We start from the raw sequence: 23,217 nt of genomic DNA, 5'->3' as shown, positions 1-23,217 counted from the left end.
GGGTTCAAGGAGCAACAACACATTTGACAACTGAATCTTTCACACCGTGTGCATCTTGACACCCACAGCAGAACCAGTGAATAGAATATCAGCACATGTGTTCCACCATAGCGTGCTAAACAGGTTGTATTAACAAGACAATGGAAAACTGCATAAACATAGGTAGGTACAGAAATCATAAGGACAAGGGGCCAAGGAGGTGTGCGGGGATGAGAAAGCAAAAACTGCTTTCAGCTGCTCCGGGCAAGGCTGAAATGACCATTTTCTTACGTTGTAGTGCTGTATGAAGTTTAATACTGTGTTGCCAGGAAAAGGATCACTGTTCATGCCACACTGAATGCACAACGTACAATTATAATCTCGTATAATTCTTATTTCTCTCATATTTGGGGACAGAGAGAAACAGATGCTGTGTGAGCACTGGCTTTGTTCCAAAGTAGTAAATGATTGATAATGTCTCGGATGAAAAGGTGTTTTAATAATGACAACGTATACTGGCTTAGAAGTGGAGTATGGAAAAGTAAATTACCTAACCTGTTCTCGTAACCTTCTGATAAAAACACGTCATCATCGATGAAACTGTTAACAGTTGTGTACTTTATTCTTTTTCTTAGTTTTATAGTTCCTTTAAGCACTTCACTTTTGACCACTCATAAACTGAATTCTTAATCTCATAATACCTTAAAACAAGGCAAGTTAAAGAAAGCTTAGACACAGTCCTACAGTCTTTAAGGCCCTTTAGTAAGAGATGCCGTACCTTCATAAAGTATTCAAGCCTCTCCATTTTTTCCTTTGTTGTGTTCTAGACTTATTTCAAATGGATTCAACTGATTCTTTTTTTTTTTGCCATCACTCAACACACAATACCCCATAATGACAAAGTCAAAATATAAAAATCTCCAATTTGCCTAAGTGCTCAGACCCTTTACAGTGATACTCCAAATTGAGCTCAAATGCATCATTGAAATATCTCGACATTTTGACTGTAGTTCACCCACTTGTGGCAAATTCAGCTGATTGGAAAAAATTTAGAAAGGCACAAACCTGCCTTTATAAGGCCAGAATCACAGTGCATGGCAGAGTAAAAACCAAGCCAAAAAGGTTTCAAACAAAGTGTAGAAAAAAATGGAGGGGCCTTCCTGAAGACAGTGTATATCATTCCGGACACCTCACCGTAGCACATATTACAGTCCTGAAAGAAGGCTCTAAATGGAACAGTACATCTGGATTTTCCTCTCTTCCCTCAGGAACCACAGCTGCACCAGTCCATACGATCCTGGACACTTACGTGCTCCTACACTTACACACAAAACTACAGCTTGTAACGCAGCTGCTAGCTGGCAGGGCTGCGATTCAAGATTCCACAGGTATAGGCAGTTGAGCTGGACCGATAAGTGTATTAACAAACAAACAAACAAAAAAAAACTGAAAACTGCTGTTTTTTTCCAAGAGCTTATTTCATATATGCTCCAGTTACAAGAAATGTAAAGTCAACATTTATTATATTCCGCAAGAAGTCTGAGGATGAAGTTTCTTAGAAACCATAATAAGCTAATCAATAGGTCTATATTTAATACCTGTATGATTAAAGTTACATTCTGCTGCACTGTCATGTTTGGTTTCATTCTGAAGATTCTGGATATTAATAAAATCAAGTGGTGATAATGGAAAGTGGATTACATTTATTCATTTAACTGACACTTTCCTTCAAAACAACTTACAGTGTTAAAGTTACAATTATTTACCCATTTATACAGATGGTTAATTTTACTGGAACAATTTAGGGTAAGTACCTTGATCAAGGGTATTGCAGCAAGAGGTAGGGATTGAACCGGCAACCTTTGGATGCAAAGGCAGTAGCTCTAACCACTACACTACCAGCTGCCCCCCGGGAGAGGGACAGGGACAGGGACAGGGACAGGGTTTCATTCAGCGCAGGATGTCTTGTTGTCATACTTTGCTTATCACAAACTGGTCAAGGTTAACGTAATGCTGCTTGCTGGCTTATGTCTAAAAAAAGATCATCTTCAATTAAGTACAACAATGCTAAAATCAATAGTGCTCAGATATTCAAGCATAACAGTCAGTGAGGGGCACAGTGGTTAGGGCCACTGCTTTGCAGTCTGAAAGCTCCCAGTTGAATTCCGTTATTGCCGTAGTACCCTTAATTATAGAACTTAACCTGAATTCCTCCCCAAAGAAAATCCTGCTATGCAAATGTGTAAGTAATGTTAACTCATGGCATACAAACATTGTAAACCATAAGTCATTTTGGCTGAGCTAAACAAAGAATACATTGTGGAGAAGTACTGAGTCATGTTATAGAACATAATGAGTTCCCTCACTTAGGCCAGATGCCCTAGTAACCACAGCCCAAAATGTGCTGCACGCTGATAAGCCTGCCCCCTATCTTTTTTTTTTTTCATTTAAAAAAAAAAAAAACCACTGGCCGCCCTGCTTGTGGGTTACTCTGCCGAGTCATCTCCCAGCACACTGCTTAGCACCATTGCACCCAAGAATAAAGGCGAAGCTGCATTGAACCTGCGATGTGCGTAAAATTCTTCAACACCCTTTCCTCATGTAACAAGGTCCCATACAATGAAAAACCAGCAGTCATAAAAAAAATACAATTTTTTTTTTCCACACAGCAAGCTTCATTATTCAGTGAAATGGCATTCTTGCCCTCACCATTTTACTTCCATGCTTTTATTCACTGCCTACTATGCATTTCGCTCAGCAAAGCATGCAAACATAACGTTTCCTATAACAAAACCAACTACAGCATATATTTTCTACTTCCTGCCACATCAAAAAAAAAAAAAAAAAAGAAAAAATCAACTAATCGCAAACTCAATTATGGAAAACCGAGCTGACAAGTAAAAATCAGATTCAATGGTAAGCTGTAGAAATAAACTGAATAAACATGTAAATATTAGCTCAGTTAATAATTAATTTCCATACAACAGGCTTATAAATTCAGTCTAACAGCATTTTTGCCCATTAATGCTTGTTTCACTTTCGTAAATGTGTTTTGCATGATTATGACAGACAAAACAAACTGTAGAACTACACATCAATCTAATGTCAACAGAAACAGCAGACTATTCTTAGAAATTCCTTCAGTTGATCCTCTTTGCAAGGGGGTGTGGTGGCACAGTGGGTTGGTCCTGGTCCTGCTCTCCGGTGGGTCTGGGGTTCGAGTCCTGCTTGGGGTGCCTTGTGATGGACTGGCATCCCATCCTGCATGTGTCCCCTCCCCTTCCGGCCTTACGCCCTGAGTTGCCGGGTAGGCTCCGGTTCCCCGCGACCCCATATGGGACAAGCAGTTCAGAAGGTGTGTGTGTGTGTTAGATCCTCTTTGCCAGTGTGACTTACACTAGTAAGCTACTAACAGTTATCACATTTATTAATTTCGCCAACATTTTTCTATGAAGTGATTTATAATGTTTGGCTATTAACTTATTTACCCATTTATACAGCTGGGTAACTTCACTGGAGTAATTTAGACAAAGTACCTTGCTCAAGGATACTACACGTTGAGACTGGATTCAAAGCTGCTACCTCTGAGTCCAAAGGCAGCAGGTCTAACCACTACACTACCAGCTGGCTTTCAGAAGTAAGAAGCACTTTGTGGTGACAGTGCCTCTTACATCCTCTCACAGAAAAAATAACTCGTTAGGTATGGGATGGGTGTACCATTTATTTTGGTAATTTAATTTATTTTAGACTACATATTTTTTTATCCAGAAACCTACTTTTTCCAAAAAAAAAGTTCATCCCCCTTACAACAGAAATTCGACAGGGTGATTTCACAGACCTAATTAATCCCGTTAGACGGATAGGCTTGATAATCTGAAATGTGACTTCAGTTCCCTAAATCAAAATGGAAAATGATAATGAGGTCCCAAAATTCTGTACATGTCAGGGGCATACAAAGCCTTGCAAAAGTGCTTAGACCATTGACCAATTCTCTGAATTAATTTTACTGTATCATATGTGGTACATGGTAATGTCTTTCTCTGTGCCTTTTATTTCAGAAGACTGAAATTCTTCTAGAAAAAAAAAACTGAAATGTGATGAAATATATACAATCCCCACTCAACCTGTATGAAATTTGCATGTTCACACTAGTCTCTGCTGATGAAAAGCAACTCCACTGCATGATGCCGCCACCACCACTTTAGCATGTTGTTCTGCCATACAAGGCAATGCTGCTCAAGCTTTAAGGCAGACTAATAAATGGAGTTAGCAGCTTATCCTTTTCTCATATGGTCTCGACAACTGATATAGTTGGAAGGGCCAAAGAATTTGCAACAGAATGCCATACTGATATACCAATGCATTAACTTGATCAGTGCTGCTAGCCAACTGTCCAAGTCAGAGTAAGTTGCCTACGCAGTAGCTACAGCATCCCACAAGCTGCTGTGAAAAAACCTACCTAAGCGCTTCACTGGCTTCTCCAAAATGCAAGGAATCAAAGTAGTTTTTATGTTAAAGTAGAACTTATCCGTAGGCTTTCCTTTCCTCAGCACCAGACACCTACAGTTTGGTGGCCCGAAAACTCATCCTAGCTCATGCGATTAGCCTTTCAAGCCACCGAAAATCCCACCTACATCCTGGGATGGACATTGTAATAATTGCCAAGTTATCCGTGAAGGCTATAATCAGTAATTACGTGACACTTTGAAACTACATCATTATACTCTAAGCACCAGGTACCTTGGGGATTCCTCCTTTTTGCGCTGATGTGTCAAAATATGCATTCACTCTCATTCAAGGAAGTCAGTAGACTTTGTGGTTCTATCAAGGTCCTGCATCACCCCAGCTCCTGGCCTTGTAGAATTACTCTGTGCAGTTTCAAAGTAGTTGTTAGAGATAGACACTGACATTTTACCAGTGCTACTCCTTCTTCGCATGCTGTCTGATACCTAGAACACAAAACTCACTACCCCTGATCTACAACTGTCTTGGTGCCTTCTCCACAGCCTCAGTAACAAAACAAAACTACATTTTCTCTTCATAAAAGTTCCATTTTCCTGTTGACGCTGCAACTGTAGCAAACCGTATATAATGTTTTCATCTCTCTTATACACACACACACAGATACCCATTAAAAGATGACTGTTACGTTCCTTGTCTTGTCTGAGAGCCAGAAATCATGTAGTTAATCATTTTTCCATCAGTCCTTACAAAACAGCAGAGAGCAGATGCAACGCCACCTGGCTGTTTGAAACTTAGCTGTGACGCATTCCCACAAGTCTAATCCACCCCCAGAGAGCAAGCAAAGGCATTCATACTTCAAAGAGCAGTGACATTTGATTGGATAAAGACTTCTTGCGATTGCCTATTGATGGTGCAGGTACAAATCTGTTTTTGTGACTTCCAGATGACAGTTAGACATGAGATTACACAACTGGTCTCAATTCAACATCTTGGTGAGATGTACAGAAAGGCTTGCCAAATTAAGGCACAAGGATGAAGTGACGCATCCTGCAAGATGTTATGCTCGAGCTGTGCAAACACATTTTCAGTGGGAAACAAGGAGTTCACATCTGCTGCACAATGACCAATTTATAATGGATACACAACAACTCTACCATGTCTAATTTACTGTGCCTTGCAAAATTATTCAGACTCTTGACCAGTTCTCTCATGTTATTGAACCACAAATGGTACACTGAAATTTGGTTCTCTGTGATATCCTATTTTAAAACACTGAAACTCAAAATGAAAAGGAAATACAGTATATATGCTTTAAATAAATATTTAATCCCTGTGCAGTAGAGGTTGCAAGTTCACTCAGTTGAAAAACAGTTTGTCTAATGAAGACACAATTAGCTTTCAATTGGCTTCTATCTGTGAAACATTAAAATTAACATTTTCTAGATAAAAAGCCCACAAATAAAGGAATCTGGTTGGAAGGCTGGGAATTTGAAGGAAAGGTATGAAAATAAGAAGCCAAGAAGAATAAGAAGATTTCTTCAGAAGTTAAAATAACACAAATGCATATAATGCATTAGGAAGAACACAAAATATTGTCCAAGTGTTTGGGTATCTCATTGGGCACTACATTTTGGAAGTGGAAGCTATCACATTCACTGCCTAAAAAAAGCCACCCCCGTGATTGAGAAACCGCAGCACTCTTTGAAAATCTGCAGTCTTCAAACACCATCCAATGAATCTGAACAACCTGCAGCACAAGATAGTTCAACTAAGCACGAATGTGATAGGACTGAATACTTATACAAACAGTATAATAACACAATATACAATGATTTTCCCTTCTTTATTCAGTAATACTGTATAGCTCAATAGAATTTTTGCTGTTTTATTATTATTATTATTAGCCACCTTCTGGTTTACATGGGGTGGGTCAGACAGATTTAAGTATCTACTGGGAGAAGACAGCATCTTTACTGTACAAAGATAAATACAAAGAATTTAGCTTCAAGCAATGAAACCTGCCTATGTGCAGCACCTAAGACTTTTTCCTCACAGTCTCTCCTCCTTTTGTGGGACTTAAACCAAGGTGACAAAGCAGAGCTGAATTCCACTACCTTGTCAGCCAAGAACTCCACTGACAAACATATTTGAGCTGTGACCTGCCTGTCATGACAGGCAAAGTAATCTGACTGCCATGACGATATTGTTTGCTTTTCTCCTACATGACAAATTTAAAATCATTTAACTGCAACGCTATTGTCCAACTCTTTAAATTCTACAACATTCCATGTCGGAGTTACTAAAATGAGGTCTCGGGGGCATAGCAAGAGTCTTATACCTTTTTAGATTAAATTGTGCTTTTTGGAATGCAGCAGCACTTTTCCATTCCACAGAAAAATGACCACAAATTATTATCGATACGAAATAAATTAAAGGAAATTTTTTTTCAGTAACAGAGTCAGCAGCAAAAGATGACTTAAGCAAAACCAAACACCACCAATGGACAATACTGCTGTGCTTTGCAATAAATGATGCAAATTGATTACAGACAAAAAGACAAATTAATGCACTCCTCTGCAGTTCAGCAAGGGTTGCAACAGCCTGGCCCTGAAAGAGGACATTCCCTGGCACAAAGAACTGCAGCCAGGCACACTTCCAATAAAGGAGAAAATCTGTCCAAGTCTGAGCCACTCCCCAATCAATAATTAAGACATCTAACTGCTATCACCACCCCTGCTTTGTTAAGGGAAGTGTGTGACAACTTAACAGCAGAAGACACAGCTGGACTCCACACCTCCCAGTACCCATGTAGGCAAAGCCTCTGCAGACTGATTGGATAGAGCATTGGAGCTGACATAAAAAATAAAAAAGGATAAATAAACGGGCCCTTGTCACACTCGTTCCCTCCAGTGACGCACAAGCGCCACTGTGCAAGTAAGTGAACCCTCTTCGTGACTCAAAAAGTGGCGGAGGGGGTAAGGGGGTGTCAGGACAAAATCAAAGGAAAGCAGAGAAGGAGAGGGGTGAAAATTGAGAGAAGTCAGACAAAGGAGCCTCACCCCGTACAAATGCCTCCTCCCTCCATTAAAGAGTCTCATCAGGAAGCAACCGGTGAAAACATAAACACTGACGTGTGAGGATGATGGACGGGATTAGCGGCAGTACGATTTTCCCGACAAATAGATCCCACTGGGAGGGACTACATTAATATTTCTCCCCATCCCTCTGCTCTGCTCAGGAGGAGGTGCACAGAATTAATGAGGGTACCTGCAATGATGCTGGCTAGCTGCTGGGTCCTGGTGATGGGCTGGATGCTGCGTGCCGCCACGATTGCCGAAGCTATTTTCTTGGCGTACCTCTCCTCCCCGTACGTGCTCAGTATGGACACAAGTGCCTGTTGATCTAAGGCATTCACCACGTCAGCGGCATCGGGCATGGTAGGGAACCTACGTAAAAAGAGGAGCCCAATTAGTTGCTTGACGTCACATCCTCATTCACAGCTCTCAGACAACTTTCAGTGCATTCGCCATTTAGAGAGCTAAAAACAGAAAAACAAGGGAGGCAAGGGAGCACCTTGGAGATCTATATCTTTTAATTTTTTTTAAGTGAGACAATACTTTATCAACACCGGAAAAAAAAAAAAAAAAAAAAAACCTTTAGCTCTGATCCAATAAAACTGTGAAATGAAAAATGCATTGGTACAGCAAACAACGCAAGAGAACAACTGAAATGGTATTAGAAGTGGAGGACTTTGCATGCTTGATGTGACTTGTAGAAAAACACAAAATTAACATTGTGAGCAGAGCAACACTACATAAGTGCATGGTCTCAAGTGAATTAGTTTCAAACACTCCAGCCCTTCAAGGATGGCTGTTACCCTTGGGATTTTAATGACTTGTCAAATACGGAGGTCACTCTTTTTATTTTTTTCAAAAACTGAATGGAAACCAATGTGAATAGCTTGTAAGCATTGAAATACTTTTTAATTATTTGCAAACACACACACACATTTTCAGAACCGCTTGTCCCATATGGGGTCACGGAGCCTAACCCAGCAACTCAGGGCGCAAGGCTGGAGGGGACACACCCAGGACGGGACGCCAGTCCGTCGCAAGGCACCCCAAGCGGGACTCGAACCCCAGACCCACCGAAGAGCAGGACTGCGGTCCAACCCACTGCACCACTGCGCCACCGCACCCCCTTATTTGCAAACACTTTTTTTAAAAATATTTGACTTAATGACAACTTTTTATTAATTACTTTGCTAGTATGGAAGGCAAAGACCAATTTAACTAAATATAGAAGCATGCATCTAAATTTACATGTGAAAATGAATAAATGTTATTCATTTTATGGTTTAGTAATTCTTCCCCAGGAACATGACAGGATATGTTGGGCTCTAGGAGTGACGAGATATGGGGCTGTAACAGCTTGACTTCCATTTGTTTTTATTGAGAAGATCCATATGTGCAAACACAAAACTCACTCTCTTCAGCCCTAAACAGTATTTAACAGAAAGCTACAAACTGAGCTCAAACCATTTTCATCACAATAACTCTTAAAAACCCAAAAACTCTCACGCAGAATTTGCTGTCACACACACCCTCCTCCGTTTCCATAACGCAATCTTTTATAAGGAATTCTTAAATGCTGAATTGGTAGCAAATGGTGTTCATTAGTTAGACACCACCTCCAGGTGCAGCCGTCAGGTAAATGGGCATGGTCAGGTTCCATCTCACTACATCCCTTCTTCACGCATTCAAATCTATGCAAGTGCTATGTGCATGACAGAGAGAGATGGCAGAACCCAAAACTGAAAACCAAGATAGAAAGAAAAAAAATTCCTTCACCCCAATCCTCCCACCTTCCCTTAGAGAGCTTGTCGGCGACCACTTTATTTACAGGTGCCAGGCAGGGAATGCACCTCCAAACTAATAAAAATCAGATAAGACACAAGATACCAAAAGAGAAAGAGTAAAATAAAAACAGAACAAAAAGAAATTCTGCTGTATCGAGCACTTGTGTGAACCAGTCTCAGCCTTTTGGATTTGCCCGATACACTGGCAGATGCTGAGTTGTCAAAGGATCTTTCGCTGGGAAGGAGAAACCATTGTAGATCTTCCGTTCTTTAAAGCTCTGGTGGTCTCAGAGAATTTCTGTGTTCTCCGCATGATTTTAGCTGGCAGATCAGAGTAAAATCCGGGAGGGTACTCTTTAAAGATGATGTTACATTTCTTTGCTGCAGCTTTATCAATGTCTTCTTTGTCAGAGAGCTGCAGAAACCAAGCCAAAATGTTTATCGGACAGACGTTGGGTTGGGAGTGCAGCCAGGGAGTAAAATCCATCTCAATAGCTCTTGAATCAGTCTCAGCCAGGAACATAGGCAGCCTTGCACAAATGATTTGAGGAGTGTTTTTTTCAGAATCCTCCATTAATCCCACAATTTTCAAATTGTTGTGACAGTGTTTATATTCTGTTTTGCCCAGTTTTGCTTAGCGCAACTCTGCTTTTCACTCTTGAACGGTTATTGATTCACCTTGTGAGTCCTGCAAATCCTCCAAAGCACAGATTGAGCATTCAGTCCCAACAATACGATTTTGAGAGTGATTCACATGGTCAGCCAAGTAGGTAAGTTTTACTTCTACGGCCACAAAGGAGGAAAAGTTTCTTTAGTTCAGCATTGACATCACCCAGCTTTTTCAGATTAGCTGCATACATCTTAGCTTAGCTTCTACAAGGCTCACTCCATCAAGACAGATCCTTCATAGCACTTGCATGGCTTGCATAACTAAATAACATTTGGACCCAAAGGTCACAGGTTTGATCCCCACCTCCAGTTGTAGTACCCTTGAGCAAGGTACTCACCCTAAATTGCTCCAGTAGAATTACCCAGCTATATAAATGGGTAAATAACTGTAAGCTTGTAATAATTGTAACCTTACCATTACAAGTCACTTCGGAGAAAGCATCAGCTAAATTCAATTCAACAAATGATGAAGCACATGAAATAAATTTAAATCATGCCTTTTGTAACATTTCTTTTCTTTATGACATCCAACTTTTGTGGCTTTGTGGCCTTTCTTTTATGATCTCTAGGAACCCTTGGACCATCAGAACACGCATCATTCAGGCTACTCACGTATAGTGGATAGTACAGCAGAGCAAAATTAAACACTAAATATGACAAATTTGTGGTGTGAATGTCAGTTTTTGGAATGGCATCGTGTCAAAATAAATTTGTAATAAAATATGAATTGTGCTCTATTTATTCATCACGTTATATTAAGTTGTTGCAATTAAAACCCTTTTTGCAGCAAAAGCAGCAAAACTGAGTATATTCATTTAGGTTTACACACGCGGATGGGTAAGGCCATACGTGTAATTTGCCAAGAAACGGAAAGAATAATGAACCACACCACGACAGTGCTCAGTCAAAGATGTAGAGACTTTGCTACCCCTTTACTCCCTCTACCTGTGAATCCATTTGCCCCTGCCAACTCACCTTCAAGGCCATACCTTCACTCTATTAGTACAAAGTGTACCTCTGCATTAATTTGTATCTGTGTAGTTTGGTTTCAGGCATTGCCCATAAGAAATTCACCCTGAAATCAAAGTTTTCACATTTTATCTCTGAAACAAATGTATATCAATGATGTGTTAAAGATTAAGGTGGAATATATAACATCAGTATGTTCTGATAATGTTGTTGTCTCTTTCACACAGCACATATGAAAAGAAAGAAATAGCTACTCTGAGAAGTTAATTCCTCCTCCACCAGATGCTTCCTTGTGCACCTACCTGTTTTCATCCATCCGCATGTCCAGTGGCCCATCCTTGCTGATGGAGAAGCCCCTTTTTGGGTTGTCCAGCTGCATGGAGGAGCAGCCAGCATCCAGGAGAACAGCATCCAGACTGCCCGGATGCACACCTTGCCGTGAAAGAAGGTCAACGACGTCACTGAACCGCCCCAGTATAGGGTGGACCCGACTGCTGGAGGATGACCTAAAACAACAGAACGCTCAGAGTATCATGAAATGCCCCAGGATAAGGCAAATACCTCCCCACACCATGGAATCTCAGCTAAATTCATTCATAAAAATTCATCTGTAAGGATACTGTGGGAACACAAAGCAGTTATTTCAATTATTTCTTGAGGAAAAAATTACGGCAATTCTACTGTCCAAATGAACTCAATCACTGAAGGACATATACAAACATCAGTAACATTATTTTATTCTTATAGAGAATGATCCTTATCCTGAAGACCCCTCTTCAGTTGCACAACTATTTACATTTTCCAACTTTATTCCCTTTATTCAAACAAGTATTTACAGATCCATTCTTGCTCCTATAGGTCACATACTACTGAACTGAGCCCTGTTGATATACCACAGAATAACTTAAAACGCGGTGCAAAATTTTGGACTCCATGGCCCACAATATATTTTGTCTACTGTGTACTTTTCTTTTACAGCTACCTCTGCTATGACATGCTGTTGCTATTGAATTTGGATACAATTCAATGAAGAAATACAGGAACACAATTATCATAACACAAACTCTTGCGAGAGCGATTTGATAAAAATGCAACTTCACTCTCAAAAATTACAGATGAAGATGTGGGCCTGAGGTGTGAAATGCTTAGTCCACCCCAAGACCTTGCTTTAGTCTATGGTTATTTGACATGCTAACCTTATTTTATTTTCGCATTTTGTGTTTAATTTTGGCTAACTGTATGTTAAACTTGGTTGGTCAAATGGTAACAGTCTAAAGAAGCACTACAATGATTCAAGAGCAGATTGTAAAAGAAAAGCTATAATGCTCAAAGCGGGAGATTATAAAGCGCATTGAATGAAACAAATAAATATTGCTTTGCATGTGTAACAGGTATTAGTGAATTGGCATTGTGCACCATTACAGAGAACACTGAAGAAATAAAAGCTATACTGAAAAAGAAAGCTAGGACATTTCATTATATTCATGTGGTTCATCATTCATTTGCAACAGACTAGAACACTTTTGGTAGGTTTTCCAGTATCTTTCATTTTGAATCAAAGAGTTTTTAGCAGATGGCTACTGTACTCATTTTGTCCAATGAACCGTTTTTTTTTTTTATTATGCAAATTAACATAATACGATGTTTAATAAGAGTATCACTATGGCATTACACGAGAACTGAATGTGCTGTCTTTACTTATTTGCATCATCTTCATATTTCCAGTCTTGATGCTAAATTCCATTGGCACTAACTTGATTCTAGATCCAGACTTCTTCCATTCTAGCCCCGTATGGAGAACTTCAGTATTTTTACTATTAGGTAGTTGAGTGCTGCACAGCTGGAATCTGTATTGCTGGACAAAAGTTTTGAATAAATGTGATTGCAAATTGCCACAAGAAAAAAAAAAAATATATATATATATATATTTCTATTCCAATCAGCTTCTGTAATATTTAGCCTTTATGGAGAAAGTGGATGCAGAAATGGTGGTCCTGTCACCTGATTCTACAGTCTTACAGGGAGGCATCAGCACTGATGTGAGTAATCAAAGACATACCTGAAAAGCCATGACTGTGAGAAGCAGCCTGTGTGAACTGAACTCAAGTGTTTAGTAGTGAGACTTTGGATTATACTGACATCCCGCCTTTCTACAGCAGGTTGCATCAGGACTGCTATGTGTACATGCATGCAAGAACAAATCTTGCTTCAGACAAGCACAATCCACAAATCATTTAGAGAGAATTTTCTGAAAGAAATGGGTCGTAGCCAGCTCAGACTGTGAAAAATTCAGAACTAAGGTCAGTCTGCTTTCTTGGAGTTATGTGCATATTATAAGATGAACTTAAGTGAACTTGAGTTGTCACTTCTTTTCTTTCTGTCTTAGGTTGCTTCCAGCTCAGGGAAAGCACTGTTTCCCTGCCAATGAATTCGAATTTCAAAGTCCCAGCAAAAGACAATGAAGGGGCCTTTTACCTACTGTCATCAATTTCCTACATGGCCCTTACAAAGTGTAAAGCAGACAGCAGAAACTGTTAAGTTCACCCATGGGATCATGAAAGCTGCACAGCAGAGTGTGGAACTTCCTGAGTAAGAACTACAACAGCCATCAAAGATGCCTTCCCTTCTGTCCTTCCATCCTCTGTTAACCTCAAACTTGATTTTTTTTTTTTTTTTTTTTTTAAAATAACACTTTCTACAACAAGAAGAGATCAGTAAATGTCTGTTTGAGATTTACCTTGCAGATGAGGGCTGGGATTCTGCCTTAGCCCACAGCTTCATTAATACCAAGGGCAAGAGAAAATTTTGCATGTGCTGTCAGAGTTTGTTAACATGTTCTACAAGTTTGTGCATCCAATAATTTGCGGGAAAATCTAGCCAAGCATTTTTCTCCACCCACGTGCCACTCACCCATCTGTACACATTGGTTCTTCGGACTGTGGAGCCCACAGTGCTTCAGAGCTTTAGCACAGTATAAAGCAGAGCTGCTAAAAGACACCCTCATCCCCAAAACTCAAGTTCACAGTAAGAATCCATGTTAGAGACAGGAGCTATAAGCATGTAATTTTGTTTCTCAAGGAGACGATGAGACAAAGTGCTTGAAAATAAATCCTCACCCTGTAAGTGTTCACTTAAAATGACAAATTGCACATTAAATGTTCCTGCTGGTGTGTGGCTGTGTTTTTCTTGCCATCCTATTTTCACATTACAGCTTCACTGTGGAATTGTGAAAGACTGCTGTAAATTTAAAATGAAGATTTAAAACAGCAATGAACAATGGCTAAATACAGTAGTGAGAATATTTTAATATATCAACAGATGATAAATAGTGTAGGGACAAAATATTTCAGCCAAAGATTTCTTGACTCTGTCAATAAGCAGTTAGACTAGTGAAATGCTAGTTTAGCAATTTACTTTTTAAGACTGACTCAGGCTGTTGTGGATAACAACTTAAGAGCTTACCTACAGCTAGTAGCTGGGTGGCACAGCAGTAGTGCTGTAGCCTTATACCACCTAAGCTGTTTGGGCATAGGTTCAAATCCAGCTCTGTCTCTATAGAGTTTGCATATTCTGCCTGTATCTGTGTGGGTTTCAACCTGCAGGATAGTGTTTTGAGGGAAGTGGTTATGCTAAATTGACCATTGTGTGTATGCCTACATTGCAATAGACTGGCATCCCACCCAGGGTGTACCCCCAAACTTTATGCCCGATGACTCTAGATGGTAGTGACCCTGGGTAGAAAAAGTGATCAGTAAAAATTAATTTAAATTATTTCATTATTTAAACAATGAATATTGATTCAACTATTCATTATGTGGTGAAAGTTTGCACCAAATAACATCTGTAAATGTACTTTTATCAAATAACAAATCAGTCATTCCTCGTATGTCAGTTACTATCAAGAAAAAAAGTACTCAGGTAAACCGATTAAACTGCTAAATGATGCAATTAAAATATTAATGAGGGTTAAATAACACTTCCTTCATATTTGAAATTTCCATCAAAATTAATTCAGCCATACATGCGTATACATACATATATATATGTATTATATTATACATGTAGACACACAAAAAGGACATGCTCAAATGTGTAAGATGGACAACCTTTATACTTCACGCTATCACAGCGCCTTCCTCACACACTGCTCGTGAAGGTTACATCGCTTGATCCCAATTTAATGTTTCTCACCCATGACCTCATTCAACTGCTTTTTCATTTATTCAATGAGGCACCAGAGATTGACATTTAAGCTTAAGACTTCTCTTATGTGATGCACAGACAGCTCTGGCTGGGTTGTTTCATAGGAGAAAGGATGATTGGATTATGTGGATGACTCAGGGCATTTTGTGCACCCTCTGCTGTAATTAGGCAGTAGCCACGATCTGCCACATCACTACGGGAAGACAAATCTGTTCAATGTAGTCCCTATGGGAAGGAGGAGCATCTCAGAAACTACTCTATTTGAATGAGATGTCCTCAGTCATCAGCCTTCATTTTTCTGAAATGCACTTGACTGTGTCCTTAACCTTTTTTTGCTTACTCACATAACTCATTAGGAAATATCATAGGATGGCTAAACTAATACACAGCTTTTCATCATTGTGTGTACTTTAAGTTCTAGTATTTCCATGTAGTCACACTTCAAATTGTATTGATGAGCATTGCCTGAGATAACCTGCTTTAAACTGAAACATTTCACATATAATATGAAAGTAAACTTTCACTTCTTACCACTCTGAGTCAAAGCCTAGAAGCCAAAACACAATGTCTGTTAGACAGATGTCATGCTTTATGCTTCCATACGCAGACTTATCAATTCTACATCAGGTTTTTTTTAAAAAAATCTGTAAACAGAGATGGCATCTATTCAACTTTTACAGTTGTTAGAGCACTAACCGTCAGCATACCCACCATAATTCTGGATACAAAGCAGAGCATGATTTTGAAGTTCCACGGACATATTCTGCAGGTGTGCTTAAATTATGGCACTGATCACATTTCTTATTGTAGCGCAAATATCATTTACAGAATAAGCCCAAAGTCCCATGTCCCTGCAGGAAAAATAAAATCTAATGGGGACAAATTTGGGAAGCTCATGATTTTCTTCTTATGGGAAAAACCAGCTCAGCTAGCCAGAAAACACAATTGACCTTTTCTTCATTTGGAGAGATCAGTATAGTGTAGGGTTTATATCTACAAAATAAAAGCATGAAATTAGAACAAATAAATTAACAATTTTATTTAAACCTTGAAATAACTCACTCTCTTTTGCAGAAGTTTTTAAAAATTAAGACTGCAAAACAAGTTTACACACACACTGTATTAATATTACTTTTAAAACTAGATTATATTCTAATAATTTACCCTGAATAAAAAAGCATGCAAGTGTTGCCACAAATAAAATCACAATGTATTAAATATATAAAACCAGAGGTGATATTTCCAAATTGTTTAACAGAATTGTGAAATTACACATAGTACTATTTCAGCTCCTGATAAATCACATACATTGCCAAACACACATATCAGTTGTTCACATCGATCAGTTGACCCCACAACCAAAGACTTCTACACTGTTTCTGATCTTTAGCAAATTTATTTCAGAATTCATAAATCAGTCTCCTGTTCTTCAAAGTCTATTGTAGTTTTCACAAAAGTTGGAGAAACACATGCATTATGTAAGCTATTTTATTATTAAACCCGTTTGCACATAGTCATGTGTAGGCTTATAATTACTAAAAACTAGTCTATTTATAGTTCTACAACCCACAACATTTACATCACACCACACATAAAATAATAAAATATCTTGTCCCACCTACATCGCCTCAGATGACTTTGTGCCAAGAGTACACTGGGCAACTCATGTTAAACATGACGAATTAAAATGTGGAGCTTTCTATTTTACTTCTATTTAAAGAAGAGAACCACCAGCAAGCCAGGAAACACCCAACAATGCTGTAACTTCACTCTGTTGAGGATAAGCTGCAGAAAAGTTCAGTCCTGAAACAAACACTTTACTTGGCTCACTGTCAGTTTTGTCAAATATCTGTAAATCTCTGAAGATGACCCTACTTAAACACCTGTGCAAGTAGATCTGTGATTGAGACTCTGTGCTTATGATCAAAAGATATTTGCTGTCATTCCTTGGAGAAAGTCACTTGACATTACCTGCATTATTTCAGTCGCAAAATATAAAATAAATGTTGCGGGATGCGAGACAATATGCATAAATCACCTACAGACTGACAATATCGAAAAACGTCATAGAAAATATATCCTTTGACTGTATATTGAATGAAAATATATCCTATAACTGTGCAAAAACCTGAGTTTTCACAGGTTTTCCTAAATAGTATAAACAAGCCTCTGAAAATGCAGACTGCAGGTTTGTTTTTTTTTTTTTTTTAAGTGTTGGATATGTTTACTGGCATTCCTATTGCACACAACACTTAGAGTTAACCAAAACAGTCAACATTAGAATGCATAATGCAAAATAACTGGTGCATTTACACACATTTAGCTGAATCCAGTTGTAATTCAATGAGGAGTTGGCATATTCTCAGGTTGTACATGGGTTTCTTCTGTGGATGCCACTTTCTTCAAATGTCCTTGAATGACATTGGTACAGTAAACTGGCAACCACCTCTAAACAGCCTTAGGGGTGTGAAAACGTGTTTTGAGATCTGGTCTGTAGACTAGCCCATGAGATCATGTCACAATTCCAATGAGGTATCAGTTGTAGAAAATGACACTAGCAGTGTAGCATAAGTGGTTAGAAGTGCCTAAAAATCTCAAATTTGAATCCCCCTCTAGCTGTACTACCTATGAGCAAGGTACTTACCCTAAATTTCTTCACTAAAGTTACTCAGCTACACAAATGGGTAAATAATTGTTAATTTGCTTTGGAGAAAAAACACATCAGCTAAATGAATGGATGAACAAATAATGACTTTTAAATCATTATGTACTGTACAATGCTGATTATTGCCATGTGGAAACATCTTTTCAGTACTTTCTGGTTTTGAAATTACAGGAAAAAAAATACAAATGGATAATTTTAATACAGATTTATGATGGGCAACATGTACCATAACGGTTAAGCACAGGGTGCAATTTCAAGTTCCAGCACAAAACCTGCAGTTGTTTCCTGTATAATTGTAATGACAGCTTCTTTAAAATAGTTCTAGAAACTGGTAAAATGTACGGCTTTGTACCGTGTAAGTCACATATCTTCAACAGGAATGCAATGTAAAAGGAATCTCTAACTTTGCTGAACAGATTATATTGTATTGTATAGTGTCCTGTTTACAGAGAACAGTATGTCCATTTGCCCTCTTTCGGAAGTGTCACTGCACTTTCTGACATGTCTAATGTTTACAAACCTTCCTAAAATATCTGCATAACAGAAGCATTTTCAGAACCTTAAAAAAACTAAAATAACTAAAAATAAATTAATGTTTGTAAAAACTGAAGAATTTTTCTTCTTGGTTTTTGCATACATCGTCTAAATGTAGGGAGCCTACAGAGAACAATGTAAAAATGTTCACCTGATCACTGTTTTTGCCTGCCTCCTGGCTCCTCCACAGCAATGACTACAAAACAGCACAAAAAAAAAAAAAACTGGCAAAAAAAAACATTTTAAAAAAAAAAAAAAAAAAAAAAACAATATGTACATTAATATTTTTTTGGCCCAGACCCTTTTAAAAATTCTAGTTAACATTAAAGAGCAATGCATCAGTTATCTTAAAATCACATCGCAAGAGACCCTTCAATTCTAGTACACTCTGTGACAGAAACACTCTTCAGCTGTGTTTACTTTGGACGTCATAACATTTTTTTCTAGTTCTTTTTTTCCCATATAAAACAGGGGGGACTAAGAATGTCAGAAGTGCACTCGCCTGATTCATCTCTATGGACCATGTGTGTGCACTGAGCGCACTGATGCCTTGCTGCCTCTCCACAAATGTGCACGTAGGAAATGTTCCTCAAGCTTGAAATATTCTCCTGCACTGACCCGACTGTTTTCTCTGCCTGCGTCACTGATGCTACGAACAAGTTGGGGATTGATTGCCTTCAGCAGGGGACTGCAGATGGAAATATCTACAGGACATGTGCAGAAAATCAGTTAAAAAAAAAAAAAATACACCACACACTCACCTGAAACCACTTTTAGGGAAGTGTTACACAAGAAATGCAATATAACAATAGCTGTGGGCAACTGATTTTGTTCTTTAAAGTCTAGTAAATATCAGTAAAAAAGCTAAAGTTCAGAAAATAAGTAGAAAATTGCATGCAAAAATGCTATGTCTGTACAACAGAATATACAACAGCTAATAAGGACTATGGCATATTGTCAGATATGTTTTCCTTCTCGTGTTCAAGGAGACAGACAGCCACATAGCTACAAGGTACATGCTGTCCGCTCTCAGTCTATCAGTTTCAACTGATGAAATGGATATACAAATAAACTGCTTACTAAGCACTGAGTACATTCGATGGCAAAAAAAGAGAAGCTCTATCTCATCTGTATTAATTAGCTCATGTCATGCTCCCACATCAGAGAGGAGAAAATATCACATTAACGCTCCGTAGTGGAGAAACAACCTCCCCTTCTCACTCAGAACTGCTGATTCTCTGCCCACATTTAAAAAGAGTCTTAAAACTCACCTTTTCCAGACTCACTTTGCCCATAATCTTAACTTCATGTAAGGTGTAAATGTTCATGCACTATAACTTTAAGACCATGCCTGGATAAACCTTTACACAGCTACTCCTGTACTAGAAATCATGGATATTCTGGTAAACTTTTATACAGCAACTCATGTGATGTACATTGGTTCATATGGCGGAAACTAACTCCACTTAAAAATCACAAATCTGCATCTAAGTTTCTCTTCCTGTTAACGCAATGCACACATTGTATTTTCTGTGAGATGTACGATGCTTTGAAGAAAAGCGTCTGCTAAATGACTAAATGTAATGTAATGTAGAGAAATCATGTTATTTGCTGTCTCACTCCAGTTCACGCAGGGCTGTGCCCCACAACATCAAAACACAGCCCATTATCATGTGTCAAGCACAGACACTGGAAAAGAATAAAGAAGTGTGCTAAAATCTGCCTCTTAGGCATCAGTGTTCTGTTATTCATCCCTGGAAGAGGTCAAATCACTGTCACACAGCAGGTGGTTTGAAATAAGCAACTCAAAATGACCAAACCAGCATGCTCCAATATCAGTCCAAATTGCATGCCCTACAAAATATACACATTCGCACCGGTGAGGAGGCAACTTATTCATGCCATATCAAAAATATAATTTGGGTTGCTTTTGGATTGCCATGTGGAGTGTTCCAAATGCAGCTGAGCATGGGGAGAAAGATATCTCCGAAAAACCTCTTGTAAATTCGAGTTTCAAATCCTAAAAGAAAAAGCAACATTGCACCTTTTGAAGATATGCAAATGTACAAAGTGGAAACTGTGCGACTACCAGGAAAAGGATGCACTTCCAGCAAATCAGTAAACACAAAACAATGAGGACAAAGCAGATGAAGGGGATAGAGATGAATAATGAAAGAAAGTTGCTGATTAGCAACGAGGGAAGTGAAGAAGAGTGGTGACAACAGTAGCATTCAGGAAAGAAACGTAGACAAACTACCCCTGCATTATGAAGCTAAATTAATTCATTTAGTGGATGCTTTTCTCCTGAGCAATCTACAAAATTAAGCTACTTACAATTATTTACCCATTTATACAGCTGAGTAATTTTATTGGTGCAATTTAGATTAAGTACCTTACTCAAGGGTACTACAGCCAGAGGCGGGATTTGAATGCAACCTTTGGGTGCAAAGGCAGCAGCTCCAACCACTACAGTGCCAGCAATATGAGGGGCCTTATTAAGAGCTTCAGGCATCATGCATTCATAAGTAGCACATACACACTAAGCTGTTACCTATGTCTTATAAACGCTCTTCTTTTTTATATTTAAATTTTTCACGAACACTGAAAATGGAATTCATTTGATAGCTCAGAAATAAATGCACTTGATAAGATTTTCACATCCCTCAACAAAGTTGGTGTTTCTTTAAAAAGCATTTACTAAGAAAATAATTCACTAAGAATTTAACTTTTACTAACACAGAAATAAGCCAATAATGTGTGAGCTGCAACTCATGGTTCAAAGCACAGTACTACAATATTCTTTTTTCAATTCAGCATTTGTACTTCATAAAATAAAATAAAACAAAATAAAATAAAATATTTTAAGCATTAGCCAAGAAGTCTGAATCACTTAGATGGAGGACAATTTGAATTTCAATTCAATCCTGACATCTGAACATCAAGTTCCATATCTTACAGCTCAGATGCCAAATAAAAGGGTTTATTTTATATTTACAGCTCCAGGTACAGTAAGACAACTGCCCTGTCTTCCAGTGGAGTCCTGGCCAGACTGAAGTGCTATATTTGGCACTTCCCCCGTACAGAAAACTACGTCAATAATGATATCAGTACCTTCTGCTGAATGACATTTGACCAGTAGTTACCACTGATGACTGGGATCCTGAGAAGATTTTTTTTTTTCCCGTTTGGCCATTAAAGTTCTCATGTCATATGAATCAGATAAGTAAACTGGATATTATAACAAGTATGGCGAGCAGCTTTTAATGGTAAAGAAATCCAAACACTGGGAAAACAGAAGTATTAAAACGAATATAGATGGGGCCTAACAATATCAGTACAGATGACAAATTCATGGTTTTGTGATCAGTCTATCCAAATCTCATATCAAGTCACATCACACAGTAGTGAATGGGCTGGGGGGGGGGGGGACAAGTTTTTCTTTTCTTTTCTGTTAAACATGAATTTTTTGCATAAACCTTGTGAAAGGCATTCAGCATCCAACCATATTGATGAGAAAAACAAATTATACTGATGTAGAGTACCTCACCAAATCAATATCCATGGTTTGTTTATGCATGAATGTGCCTGCTAATGGTGACTCGGTAGCTTTCATCGAGGACAAATGTACCGCCTGCTGCCTGTGGCAATGCTTAAGATCCTTTTACAGCTACAGGCTACATCCCTAAGGACTTTTTCGGCTGTGAATATCTCCCCCCAATTCACCCACAGAGTTGGAGTTGAGCAATTATGTAAGAGGACTATATTAATATCCTTTTAAATGCTTCACTTCTTGGATGTACTTTTTTGTGGAGGCACAGGGGCATTAAAAAGTGACAGGATAAGAAAAAGGAGAAGATGCTACCCGGCTGTTGCACGCGTGGGTGGAGAGTGGGCCGCCAGGCCTGTTACACAGGCTCACGATAATATTCGCTAATTGCTACATCTCTCCAGCTTCTCTCACTTCTCACCATGAGTGGGTGTCAGAGGGTTTATTACCGGGACACGGTGTCGTATGGGCTGTTTCTTTCTCTCGTTCTCCTACGTGTGTTTCTGTAAAGCCACTCCCAAGAGAGAGGCTTCCCCAGAATCAACGTCAAAGGATTCCTACTGATGCAGTGGAGCTACAGGCACCACGTACTTTCTCCTACCTCGCATGCACACACTCTCTTATTAAGCATGCCAAAATTAAGCTGCTTTCTCAAAATTTTTTTTTTTAACTCTTCACAGTGCTTTCAACTTTCTATAACTCACACGCAATATACTGTATACACTGACGCTACTCAAACAGAAAATTTGAAATCTTTTATTTTCTTAAGGTTAAAGAATAATAGGGGCAGCTGGAAGTGTAGTGGTTGGAGATGCTGGCTTTGGACCCCAAGGTTGCAGGTTCCAGTCCTACCTCTTGCTATAGTACCCTTGAGGAACGGATTTTCCCAAAAATGCTCCAGTACAATTACAAAGCTATACAAACAGTTAAATAATTGTCAAGTAGCTTAACACTAAGTGACTTTGGAGAAATGCGTCATCTGTAATACAGTCTACGTGGTACACAGAAATTGACTTTCTTCATACAGCAGTCATCACTGAATACCTCTATTTTCATAAGAATAACAGATGGCAAGTTAGTCTGCATATCAAATTATTATTAATAATAATACTACTAATAATAATAATGTGAATATTGCCCTTTCAGCACAAAGAACCCTGTTTTTTCTTTATTTAGTTAAATGCAAGTTTTAAAAAAAAAACACATGAATTTAAAGTCAAATCAGTCAGTCAGATATTTTCATTAGTTATTCAGTTAGTCTCCATCCATTTGTCCTAGTGAGGGTTGTGGTGGTAGCACGCTGAGCAGGAAAACCTAAACCTTCCTTTA

General features: G+C 38.7%; 1 protein-coding gene across 5 annotated transcripts in view; it reads right to left on the bottom strand.

Annotated features, from left to right (window-relative positions):
• mettl15 (methyltransferase 15, mitochondrial 12S rRNA N4-cytidine) overlaps positions 1-23,217 on the bottom strand; it is a 62,397-nt gene that overhangs the window by 3,489 nt on the left and 35,691 nt on the right. For all 5 annotated transcript variants that reach the window (XM_018764027.2, XM_018764029.2, XM_018764028.2 and 2 more), the window contains exons 4-5: positions 11,242-11,445; positions 7,711-7,889 (exon numbers count right to left, since the gene is read on the bottom strand). In XM_018764027.2, coding sequence (XP_018619543.2) covers positions 7,711-7,889; positions 11,242-11,445 — 383 coding nt within the window. The remainder of the gene's footprint in view (positions 1-7,710; positions 7,890-11,241; positions 11,446-23,217) is intronic.

This window comes from Scleropages formosus, chromosome 11 (genome assembly GCF_900964775.1).
Source record: "Scleropages formosus chromosome 11, fSclFor1.1, whole genome shotgun sequence".
In the NCBI taxonomy this organism is placed as follows: domain Eukaryota; kingdom Metazoa; phylum Chordata; class Actinopteri; order Osteoglossiformes; family Osteoglossidae; genus Scleropages; species Scleropages formosus.
This window is presented reverse-complemented; position numbering and strand designations above follow the sequence as displayed.